The following is a 12,833-nucleotide window of genomic DNA, read 5'->3' as shown; positions in this document are numbered from 1 at the left end:
GAGAGAGCGTAATAACAAAATAGAAAAGGGTGGTAGGCTAAATATAGAGAGGGTTTCCTGTATTATTATATTAGGCTGTATAATTTTTTTTATCGTCCTTTCGTCTTTAAAACAATATCTTTCCTGACACCTCACAAAAATACTTACACAGAACACACGTGTTCATCTGAACTTTTTCACAGAGTTGGACTGCCCTGTGCCTTCAATTAGTCAAGGGATTAGTCAGTATTTTTAGATTTATAGACATTGTAAATTAGTTTCATAGTCTACTGTTTAAGTTATCTTAAAAACCCTGTAGTAGCCTAATGTCTGTCTCTCTTCAGGTTTTCTCTTCGGTTTTGTTTACATCCTGGTGAGGTGCTCTATTGATTCATTCATTCTCCACTTGTTTACCAGCTCAGAGAAGGAGTGTACCTTTCTCAATACCGTTGATTGGCTGATGTGAAGAAATACACACACACACACACACACACACACACACACTGATAAGACCAACTCACATTTCATTTGTCCTTTGCATGGTCAGTGCAGTACATGGTATTAAATATGAGCAAATTAGTGTAAACATGACTTTTGCACACATTTTTTTAAAAAAAATCCTTATATTTCAGTTTACAAACCATTTCATTCTTTTCTCCTTTTTTTGGTTTTAACCGAGTGTTTTTTTATTTTTTACATTGCCTAAGAGCTAATTTAGGTAGTATCTAATATAAAATGGCAAACAGAAAGTTGTTCACATCATTTGCATTTGAATTGTTAATTTCTAAGAAAGTCTGTATCTGTTAGTAAGTTTGTATTTATGTACAGGGCCGGAGTGGGACTTATTTTCATTCCTGGGGTTTCATGCCTTAGACCGGCTCACTTTAGTTCACAACTGGCCTATTGAAATATTATAATTAAGACATCAGTATATTTAGGCCTACATCTGCAATAATAAACGATTCTCTACAGCCTTGTAATTCATTGTATTTTTGCCCACATATCTTCAAGAACCAAGTTTTTTTTTTTTTTTTTTTAGCGAAAGGCCTCTGTCGGGGGAGTAAATAATCATATTTGTTTTGCTTATCCTATTTATGTACAATTACCTATTCTAAAAATAATTTTAATGTAATACAAAAAAGTCATTGGCCTGAGAAAATTGTACCATTATAGAATTGTGACTGCACAAGTAGGCTAGAAGGCTAATTTAGGAGGTGAAAATACTGTGAAATTACATGCATACAAATGGCATGACATTTTAAGGCATAACAACAGCTATGAAAATTAAGAAGTCAATAAAGAATTTTTTTATTTTTTATTTTACTTACTATACTTACCATATTTTTGAACAAAATTTTTATTGCAACCAAATGAATGAATAAAAATGCATATTTTTAAATTAAAGAAAACTAAGAGTGTGTGGGCATTTCAGCACTTGCTCACTAATGGATCCTCTGCAGTGAATGGGTGCCATCAGAATGTGAGTCCAAACGTCACAATAATCCACAAGTGATCCACACCACAATGTCTTGTGAAGCAAAAATCCACCAACCAACATATTTGTTGAGAACTGTTCTGGACTGTCTTGGCTTATAAACAATGCTTAATCTGTGCATATTTCCCTCCTGATTCGGACAAAAATTACCTTTTCACTAAAAATAGAAATATTATTGGATAGATGACTCATATTTTAGCTAGAAGCAATGGTTAAATTAAATATTAATGATGGATTTGTTTCTTACAAGCACACAAATGTTCACTTCCCAATATTCACTTTTACTTGTGGATTATTGTGATGTGTTTATTAGCTCGTCTAAATTTTGGATGGCCTGAGGAAGACTACTTATTTCATTCTTGAAAAAGAAAAATAATAATTCTTGGATAAACTATTCCTTTTATTAATCTTACCATATTTATATAACTAACAAAGTCTTGAACATGAATAGACTGTACTTTTCCCATTCAGTACAAAAATGCTTACTCTGTACAAAAGTACCAGATCAGAACACAGTGATTCTTTAAAAGACGTTGTGTGTCATAGAAAGCAGATGCTAAGGGACTTTGACCAGAGCAGTGGTCTCCATCACTTATCCTCCAGTAAATAATTAGTCTGCACAGTAAATAAGTGGAAACGCAATGTTTACCCTTGTGTGCCCTTTGCACTGTGGTGGAGCTCAAACACCCACTTCACAGGCCAGAGTAAGAGAGAGAAGAGACTCAGCTCTTGCCATGCTTTTGTGAAAGACGGGACATGTACTCTGATGTAACACCGGTGGAGATGTTCAGGCAGACATAGATGACCTTGACCCTATTCAACTACAATTCTAAAACTAATTCAAAGAAGTGTATTTATCCTTGCGTAATATAGTGAGCAGAATATTATGGGATTTAAATCTCATAGAATATCAGATGCCCAGTAGATGGCGCTGTTCTGCTAAATCCATTTTAGTCCATTGAAGTCATAACATTTTTGATTTGATTAATTTAAATTAATCTTCAAAAGAAATGAAAGAACATTGTCTTTTTCTTGCTTATTATGGAAGCCTGGTCATGCATCAGAGTGAAACAAAAAACAAAAACTTAAAAAACGAATTGTGTCTTCATGTCATATTTTAAACCATCACAAAATTTGTATCTGCCTTTTTAATGTGTTCTTTTAAGATTCTGTAAATAATGCAACTGTGATTCTTTTTTCTTTATTATTATTATTAGTCTACTACAGTTCAGTTTTGTCAATCACACCCAATAAGCAGGATACACCATAAATGACCTTCATGGACCCTTGTAATACAACCTGTTTCAGCATTTTGCTTAACACTGTTCCTAGTACAATCAATATTCCTTTGTACAGATATCAGTGAAAATGAAGTACAAAAATATTGTTCATGTACTGTTTAAAATCACTAAATGATTAATGATTTTAAAAGAAGTCAACAGGGCTGGATTTATTTGATTAAAAATAGAGTAAAAAACAAAAAAACAAAACTACAATAAAATAAAGGCTAGTAAAATATTATTTTCTATATTAATTTGTTTTAAAATGCAATCTATTCCCGTCTTCAATGTCAGATCGAAATCTGAAAAGAACAGCATTTATTAAAATGCTAAATCTTTTGTGAATATCTTTACCATGACTTTTGACCAATTTAATGCATCTTTTCTGTATAAAAGTATCTTTTTAAAAAAAAATACTTACCACAACTTTTGAACAGTAGTACATTTCGGGTCTTTTTTTCTTTTCTTTAAGTGAACCTTACTTGTTTGTCTCTTTGCATAAGCTTAGCTGGCATCTTTAGCCTTCATTGAGAGGGTCTGGTCTGTGCATGCAGAGACATAAACCCTACCGGCTGAGCATGGAATTTCAAATGAGCTATTTGTGCTTTTAATACTGTGGTTTGTATTTGTGGACACAGAAGCAAACCCATGAACCGTGGTCTTTTTTTAAGAGTGTCCAGTGATGCTATTATCAGTGTGTGGTTCTCAGGCTCTCTTTCCCCCTCTCTCTCCCTCCGTTCCTCCCTCCCGCTCCCTGTGCTGCATCCATGCTGCTAGCTCCAGCACTGATGATGTCATCAGCGACTCACTGCTGATCAGCATCCTTGGCTCCACCATAAGAGCCATTTTGTGTTAGACTGAAGAAACACTGTCTGTCAGCGCATCCCCACATCCATTAACCCCTCCCTCAGCTTCCTGACGCACCACTGCGTACCAGGCCCTGCAAAACCAGACTCCCTCAGTCTGATGGTCTTGCCAGGGGGGGCTCCACCTGCATTGTTGGTGCTGAGCTAGGGAGAGGCTCAGAGTCTATAGGAAAAAAATAAAACAACTGGGTGAGGAAGAAGACGGCGGATGGAAGCAGACTTGATGGAATAACCCACTGCTGTCCGCAATCTCAACAGGATATTGCCATCAGGAATCAAGTATGTGAGATCTTGATTGCTGTTTGTGTGATTTATGTGTTTTAAAACCATTGTTTTGCATGTCTCTTATGAGAATAAGGAGGGTGGTGCACTGTGCCACTGTTGTCCTGTCTGGAATGCCACAGAAAGGCTGTTGAAATACAAAAGAGTAAGCATAAAATGGAAAAGATCTTGAAGAAGATGCTATTATTCTTTTTAAAAAGAAAAAAATATATAAATGGACAATTATGTAGGTTATTTAAATTTGATCTTGTACTATCATGCTATTTAAGGACTTAGCCTATATACTATAAATGTATTTAGAATTATTATTATTGATGTCAAAAGACATTTAATGGAAAAATACTTTATTCGGTCTTGTTTACATGCATTGGCAGTCTTGAGATTGTCTATGGTGCTGAAGGATGCTGTTTATGTTGGCCGGGTGAGGCCACGTCATGAAATCTGGTCCTTTTTCATAATTCAAATGGTTTCAAAGGCCAGACAGATTAGACGAATACTTACAGAGGAAAAAGCGTCATCTATGAATATGTAGCGCATTTTTTGATTAGATGCGTTACTGATGGTGAATACAGTGCGCACTAATACTTTAGGATCAGGAAACGATTTACTTCTTTAATATCAGAATTGAAATTCGAAATTGAATTCTGTATATTTGCCTGCATTTTGCACTGAACTAAAGATTCTGACAAAATATAGCCATAGTAACAGACGCGTCACACTTCGTTTACACCCCGAGTCTAGCGCGACGCGACACGCTGAAACGTTCTGAATTCGCGCTTATACAATGTAACTAGATGATGACGATGATATAAATGCGTAGGTCTTGTCGATTATATTGGGAGCGTTCCTGCATGTCGCGACGCTGGCAGTGTATACTGGGTGTTGCTGCCGCAATTCTACGCAGAGGCAGATCTAAATATAAACAGTTGGTATATACCTTTAAATATGATAACATTGTTTTGTATAGCTGGTTTGCTTAATAACCGTTGAAACGCTTTCATTGCGCTTGTGTTGCCGGCTGAGCGTCCATCACAGCTGATTCATGACTATACCAGCAGATGGTCAGGGCAGCCATTTTCCGGAGACTGTGAGGGCTGTATGTGATAAAAAATAATATTTGCTCAGTGCGCTGGTTTGTGTACAAACGTAACTTGTTTCCTTTTTTTTTTTTTTTTTTTTTTTTTGAAGGATGGCATTAAGCCCAGTCTTTTTCTGGAGAGCGATAAGTGTAATGTTGTCCAAATTCATCTAGCTAGCCTACATTTTATTTTTTAATTCTGAATATTTTTTACTATGGGTGGTTATCCCATATTAAGCTGCCAATAAAAAATGAAGGGGGAAAATCATCAAAGTGTAGATGAACAGGATCATTTTACATATTAACTGTTGCAATAATTACCCTATATGTTTCAGTCTAGTTTCCATTGTAGGAAAATTTCTAAATAATTGTTATTCCTCATTGCACCTAAAGTAAATTTGTTGATTCTTCTTAAAAAATAAACTAATCCAGTTTTTCTAATCCTGATTAAAACCATGATTTGCAGAATGAAAGAATTTACATATAATTTGACCTAGTTCCATTTTTTTTTTTTTTTTACAGTCATTTAAACGGATTACTCTCTCCATAGTAGGACAGTTATTAAATGGGTTATGGTGGATGTCATAGTCTTTTGTACAGAGTTGCTCAAATTAATTGCCACTGACCCAGAATGTCTTTTTAAGATGTTTTACAGCATGCAGGTCATTGTAACAGACAGTATGCAATTCCAGCATTTATAAACAATCGCAATCAATGTGTGATTGAACCCCATATGAAACAGGAGAATATACATTTACTTATAAATTCATTAATTAAATAATATTGCTTTGTGGTACTCTATTATATAATTTAGTAAGTATATTGCAAACAAGAAAATCTTTCATTTCTTTGTTGTGGCATTTCCAACAGTTTCTGAAGTTGTGTCTGGTTTTGGATTGATTATCAAAGCTCTTAATTTGACATCAGGTATTTACAATATGAGTAGCGTTATTGTCGTGTATGAAGTTCACAGAAGCCATTACCATCACCCTTTTCATCATGAGATCATTCTTTTGTTGTGAGATTGTCATGGTCCACAGGTAGAATAGGGATGGATTTGCAAAATAGATAAGATATATTAGTAGGTTTTAATTATCAAATGTAATCTCATAGATATCAGTAAAGATATTTAGGAGTATTGCCACTGAAACCAAAGGTTCTCTCTGCGAGCCTTGAATAATCATGATTTTTGCTGACTGACTACCCTTGCAGTTGGATTCTTATTTGAACAAGCAAATTGTGTATTCTTTTAATAAAACCTGTTTTAGAGGTCATGAGTTCACATAGACATATCTGGTGAACAGTAATCAACTGAATGTGATAAAAGTCCTGATGAACTCAGAGAGTTCCATTACCTAAATGAGATTTTCAGAGGTGTAACTTAGCCAGTACAACCGCCTGAACAGATTTATAGGGATTTTCTTTAATTATCCCCTGTGAAGTGAATTGCTAAGGTACTAGATCTAAAGTGTAGGCCTTAACACATTTCTAGCCTTGTTTTGCAGAAGATGCTGATTGTTGATGATTCACCATATACAGCCTTCTATAGTGAAGTAAAATGCACATGTATATTCTTTTGAGATTCCAGCATATACAGTAGCATGTCAGTGTTTCTCTCTACAGGTGGCAGTCGGCCTCTGATTCCTGGCTGGGCTTCGTCCCATCAGATCCTGTGCAGTAGCAGATCCCCAGCACTCAGACACCATGGCAGGTGCCTCGGTGAAAGTAGCCGTGAGGGTCCGTCCCTTCAATTCACGAGAGATGGGAAAAGAGAGCAAGTGTATCATCCAGATGTCAGGCAACACTACCAGTGAGTGCTCTTTCAAAACACATTTTCACTTGCTGTCAATGGTTATTTGAACTCATCTGAGTAAGAGATGATTGTCACAGTGCTGTAGGAATTATTTATGACTGTAATGAAATATTTATCCCCATGGTCTCTCATCAGCACCCCCATGAGAGAGAATAGCCTATTAGTGCATCTTTAGGCTTACAGGTTTAGAAATGTCAAAGAGGTCATGCTTTAGTTTTCAGAAAAAGGCTTTTTAATTGATTTGGTGTGCAGACTGTCACCGTTCGACTAATACATTTGTTGACTGCAGATTAACTGTAAATTGATTCTCAAAACGAGTCAAGGTATAAAATGATGTGCAATGTTTTGCATTAATCCATCAAAACAAAAATATGAGGAGCAGAATCAGATATTTATAAAGTTTCGCTAAGAGATGGAGACAGGTTCATCTGATATAATTGTCACTATTGTGCAAGAAAAATAGCAATATAATATCATTGCCAGAATTGTTTTTAATCAGTATGTTTGTAATCAAAATAATAGAAAAATGGAATGGGAAAATATTTAGCGTGGTAAATGTGCCATTATCAAAAGTTTTGGACACGTTCAGAAACAAAGTCCATTTGATGGCAAGAATTCTGTGGCATTTCAAGCCCCCATTTCTAGAGCAGCTCCAAAAACTGTAAACTGGCCCGTTGTTCTGCCTGCTGTGTGAGTGGGAAAACAGAGTCAGCTGATGCGGAGTGTGAGGTCAGACACACTGCACGGCTTTGTGCTGCTGAGAAGATGCAGGGAGGTTCATGACCTCATTCCCAGAACCCCAGGGATGGCATGATTCACGCTTCCTTAGACTCATCTGGCCTGAAACGTGCCTACATATGCATATATTGCCTTATAGTATATTAACATTGCATAAAATGCTTTTTTGATGACTGTATTGAGATGATAATGGTATAAAAACATGAATAGGTTTTTAGTATTCTCTTTTGCCACGAGAGGCTTCAGGTCTGAACATGATTGAAATTAAATAATAAAGTTGGAAATAGTTTTATATAGTTCGTTGTTTTCTTCATTAGATTATAGATTTATTCTTATCGATATGTTCTCTTTGCTTTCTAGCAATTATAAACCCAAAACAGCCAAAGGAGAGCAAGAGCTTCAACTTTGACTATTCGTATTGGTCACATACAACGGTGAGTTTCTTGATATTAACTGCTGAATCTGCATCTTATGCAACTCACTGCTGCTATTTTTAATTCTTCTGTGATCCTGATGGCTGTTATTGAGACATTTATGATGCTTTCCTTTCGTGCTTTGTGCGTTTTTGTCTTCAACAGCCAGAAGATGTGAACTATGCATGCCAAAAGCAGGTTTATAAAGACATAGGGGAGGAAATGCTTCTGCATGCTTTTGAGGGATACAACGTCTGTATCTTTGCCTATGGGCAAACTGGGGCCGGAAAATCATATACAATGATGGGCAGGCAAGAGAAAGACCAAGAAGGCATCATCCCATTGGTAGTACACTATTATACCATCTGTAATTGATATTATTGATGTCATTGATATTGCATCAAATACTTTAGAATAGATAACTTAGATGCTGTTTGCGGTAACACATTTTTAATGCTGCATCTGTCTGTGACAGCTATGTGAGGACCTGTTTACCAAGATCAGTGACAATAATGACAACACCATGTCATACTCGGTTGAGGTAAGAGCAGCACCTGCATCATAAATTACATTCTTACCATAGAATCAGTATATGAGGTGAAAATGTTGTTTTGCTCAGGTCAGTTACATGGAGATCTACTGTGAGCGTGTGCGGGACCTTCTGAACCCAAAGAACAAAGGGAATCTGCGTGTGCGAGAGCATCCTCTGATGGGACCATATGTAGAGGACCTATCAAAACTGGCCGTTACTTCCTACAATGACATACAGGACCTGATGGACTCTGGAAACAAAGCAAGGTGAAACTAATTTCTGTATACAGAAGAGGTTAGCCTCTGAATTACACTACCATTCAAAGGTTTGGCGTTGATACATTTGAAAAAATGTTTTATGAAATCTACCTTTGATCATAAATAGAATAAAAACAGTTATATTAAGAAATATTATTACAATGTAAAATAAGTATTAATAAGTATAATATCTTGAAATATAATTCTTCAGCACTCAATAAATTATTTGTAAGGTCATAATTGCTAAATTATAATTGGTACCTTTTAATAAATTGAATGCGTCCTTGCTGAATAAAAGCGAATTTCTTAAAAAAAAAAAAAAATCTTACTGACCCCAAACATTTTTTAACAAAAGTGTATATATCTCTGGACATATTGTAATATTGAAGCAATGGAAACGGCAGAACAATTGTATTTATCTAAAATGAAGCATAGATTTCTATATTTATGTATGAAACTGAAACTGTTCTTGTTATCAGGACTGTGGCGGCCACTAACATGAATGAAACCAGCAGCCGTTCTCATGCTGTGTTCAACATCATCTTCACACAGAAACGACATGATGGTGACACAGAAAACACATCTGAAAAGGTACTGCATCCTTTCCTGCAGCCTTTCCCACCAGACCTCCACATTTGGTATTGTTTTAATATTGTACTATATGAGAAAAAGTGAGTGCTTCTTCAGAAATAGACTACAGTACAAAAGTAGGTGAGACTCTCTGCAGTTCAGACTTCACTGATGGATGTTGGCAGTTTGACAGTCGCTGAAGTTGCTGGTGTATGCATTAGCGCTTTACCGTTCTTAGACACAACATTTCTATTTGCAAACAGGTCAGCAAAATCAGCTTGGTAGACTTGGCAGGCAGTGAGAGGGCTGATTCGACTGGAGCTAAAGGCACTAGACTCAAGGTGGGTCACTTTGAGTTCAACAGAGTTAGTTCATGACGATTTGGGATTTCAGATGAGTGCATCATATAAATGTGCGTGCTTTGTACCTTTTCTAGGAAGGAGCCAATATCAACAAATCTTTAACAACACTAGGCAAAGTTATCTCTGCGCTAGCTGAAGTGGTAAGAATTCTTTCAATTTAAATATAGTTATTCTTGAAAGAAATAAAAAAAAGGGTAAATAATTAAAATATATATATTTGATTGTCTTATAGGACTCTGCACCAAACAAGGTAAGGATCATCCATTGAATTGTTCTTTTTTTATCAAGCTTTTATAGCTTTGACAGTTGGCACGGCTTTCTCTTCTTCCTACAGAACAAGAAGAAGAAGAAAGTTGAGAGCTTTATTCCATACAGAGATTCAGTTCTGACATGGCTTCTGAGAGAAAACCTCGGTATGAGGCTTTATGCACCATGCACATACTGTACCTCCTTAGCAATAAACATTTCTCTCTATCACATAAAACATTGCGTATTACAGTCAATGTGGCCAGTATAACTGTGATATGATGCCATTGCCAACAAATTAAAAAGATTCCTGAAGGTCACAACGGTTTTCATTTATCAGGAGGAAATTCGCGCACAGCTATGGTAGCAGCTCTGAGCCCCGCTGATATTAACTATGATGAGACACTCAGCACGCTCAGGTAAGAACCTTCACTGTACTTTAGACTAATAACATAGGGTCATGTAATAAAACAAATGGTATGTTGGTATGTTAAAGGGATAGTTCACTCAAAAAAAAAGAAAAATCTTTCATTAAAATCCTCATGTCTGTCCATGCCAAACCAGACCTTTATTCATCTTCAAATCACAAATTAAGATATTTTTGGAAATCCGACAACTTTCTGACCCTGCACAGACAGAAATGCAACTACCATGTTCAAGGCCCAACAGATAGTGGGGACATTGTTAAAATAGTCCATGTGACATCAGTGGTTCAACTGTAATGTTATGAAGCTACGAGAATACATTTGTTGTGCAAAAAAACTAAACACAACAAATAAAAATAATTACTTTATTCAACAATTTCTTCTCTTCTGTGTCAGTCTTCGATGCAATTTTATTAGAGTACCATGATGCATGTTTTTTTTTTTGTTTTGTTTTTTACACAAAAAGTATTCTCGTAGCTTTTTAAAATTAAGATTGAACCACTGATATCACATGGTCTATTTCAATGATGTCCTTACTAGACTTGGCCTTGAACATGTGAATTTCGTTTCATTGCGAAGCTCTAGGATTTCATAAAAAATATCTTAATTTGTGTTTCGAACAAAGGTCTTACAGGTTTGGATTGACATGAGGATGTGTAATTTTGGGCAGAATAGTCATTTTTGGGTGAACTATTCCTTTAATGGCTATGCAGTACTATGAAGACTTCATCCAGGTCATCAGATGTCATTAGCCTCAGCAGGTGATGTTCTGAATACTGAACTATTTGGGACATTCTGATGCTATTATGGCTGGTTAATAGCGAAATCACTGTCACAGGTATGCTGACCGAGCCAAGCAGATCCGCTGCAACGCCGTCATCAACGAAGACCCCAACAACCGCCTGGTGCGTGAGCTGAAGGACGAGGTGGCACGTCTGAAGGATCTGCTTTATGCTCAGGGTCTTGGAGACATCATTGAGAGTGAGTCACCTGTGATGCACTTCAAACTGAGGAACTACGATGTTTCAGTCTTCTTAAAATGACAGATTTCCTCTCAGATTCAAATGCTGTGAAGAGAGTTATCCTATGAGTAAAGCAAACATTCTCAGTCAGAACTTATTAATAGAAACCAGTGGTCAGACAAGTTTAGGAATGTGTCTGAAGGACTTGTCTTCTCTCTCTGTTTTTCTCAGCATATCCGGCACAGGCTCCTGGAATATCTGCTCTCAAATGTGTGTATTTTGGCACCTTAAATGCTTCACAGTTTATGATAACCCAGGGGTCGGCAACTTCTGTTTTTGTTAAAAACTACATGAAATGAGATTTAAATTTTATTTATTTATTTACAGTATATGACAAAGCTTTATATTGGTAATAAAACTTTATTATCTTTAAAACAAATATAAAAAGCAGTGCCAGTGTGTGTCGCCCATGCAGTACTTTGAACAGGACTGTGTAACTCACAGGACCAGGATGTATTGAGGTCACTCATAATTGCGTGGATCAGCTTTTGGTTTGATAAATAATGATTTTTCTTATATTTTTGCATTCATTAATCCTTTATTGGAATCATTCATCGTTTAAGTTCAGAGCCTGTTTTAACTCATATTTGCTTCACGAGTGGTATTTTGGGAATCTGACTTCAACATTTTAAAATAAAGAGTTAAAGAATATTACAATCATATAACAATCATACATTAAATCCTCTTTCCTTTGTATATGTGTGCCAATGTGGACCCTTTCTAATGTTGCCGGCCCCTGTGATGGCCAAAACAGGGATCTCTGGACCACCAAAGTCTGTGCTGTGCAGTTTAAATAAAACTAACTATTCTGACAGGCAACACTATTATTGGACTCTGCTGCTTTGATGGTCCAAAGGTGCTTTAGAGGTTTTGCCTCAATGTGAAGCACAGGCATGTGGTCATCCATGCGGTCTGTGTAGTCACAGATCAGTATTACATTGAGTGTTCAGTTCATCTCCATGCGCATAAGCACAGTTCAATGAATTTGAGGCATGAGGGAAAAATCCATTAACAATAAAAAACGTTTGATAATCTGATTTGGTTGAAAAATAAAAACACACAACAGCGTCCTCAAATTGATGCAGTCTGCCCCGCGCCCTGCAGCTTTATAACCTTTTTAATTAGCTTTTCAGCTTTGTTTGAAACTTTCTACTCTTCCTCCTTCCCCTTCTTTTCAGTTTCCATGGCTTTCCTTTTCTCTTACCAAAAAAAATCCTTTGACTTTCCAACCTGTCATTCCCATATTTTGCCCAGACTTGTCAAATTACAAGAGTAATCTCAATAGCATCCAGGCTGTCAATCAAAGAGTTGATTTCTCCACAGTGACCAATGCCATGACAGGGATGAGCCCCTCGCCCTCTCTCTCTGTCCTGTCCAGCCGAGCTGGCTCCATCAGCAGCCTGCATGACCGGATCATGTTCAGCCCGGGAAGCGAGGAAGCCATTGAGAGGCTGAAGGTGAGAGAGAGGATAATG

General features: G+C 36.6%; 1 protein-coding gene across 9 annotated transcripts in view; it reads left to right on the top strand.

The window, feature by feature from the left end:
• Positions 1-3,589: 3,589 nt before the first annotated feature.
• Positions 3,590-12,833, top strand: part of kif1ab (kinesin family member 1Ab) — a 32,305-nt gene continuing 23,061 nt past the window's right edge. For 3 of the 9 annotated variants that reach the window (XM_026206507.1, XM_026206509.1, XM_026206505.1), the window contains exons 1-15: positions 3,590-3,899; positions 6,604-6,790; positions 7,892-7,965; positions 8,110-8,289; positions 8,420-8,485; positions 8,564-8,742; positions 9,213-9,324; positions 9,567-9,644; positions 9,740-9,805; positions 9,898-9,915; positions 10,000-10,078; positions 10,252-10,330; positions 11,175-11,317; positions 11,530-11,568; positions 12,682-12,815. In XM_026206507.1, coding sequence (XP_026062292.1) covers positions 6,685-6,790; positions 7,892-7,965; positions 8,110-8,289; positions 8,420-8,485; positions 8,564-8,742; positions 9,213-9,324; positions 9,567-9,644; positions 9,740-9,805; positions 9,898-9,915; positions 10,000-10,078; positions 10,252-10,330; positions 11,175-11,317; positions 11,530-11,568; positions 12,682-12,815 — 1,353 coding nt within the window. In that variant the 5' untranslated portion in view covers positions 3,590-3,899; positions 6,604-6,684. Of the gene's footprint in view, positions 3,900-4,711; positions 4,832-6,603; positions 6,791-7,891; positions 7,966-8,109; positions 8,290-8,419; positions 8,486-8,563; positions 8,743-9,212; positions 9,325-9,566; positions 9,645-9,739; positions 9,806-9,897; positions 9,916-9,999; positions 10,079-10,251; positions 10,331-11,174; positions 11,318-11,529; positions 11,569-12,681; positions 12,816-12,833 lie in introns of those variants that run through there. The other 6 variants (XM_026206512.1, XM_026206511.1, XM_026206514.1 and 3 more) reach the window with 4 other exon arrangements.

The sequence above is a fragment of the Carassius auratus genome, chromosome 27, assembly GCF_003368295.1.
Source record: "Carassius auratus strain Wakin chromosome 27, ASM336829v1, whole genome shotgun sequence".
NCBI classification, from domain to species: Eukaryota; Metazoa; Chordata; class Actinopteri; order Cypriniformes; family Cyprinidae; genus Carassius; species Carassius auratus.
Note: the sequence above shows the minus strand (reverse complement) of the source record. Positions and strands in the feature narration are given on the sequence as shown.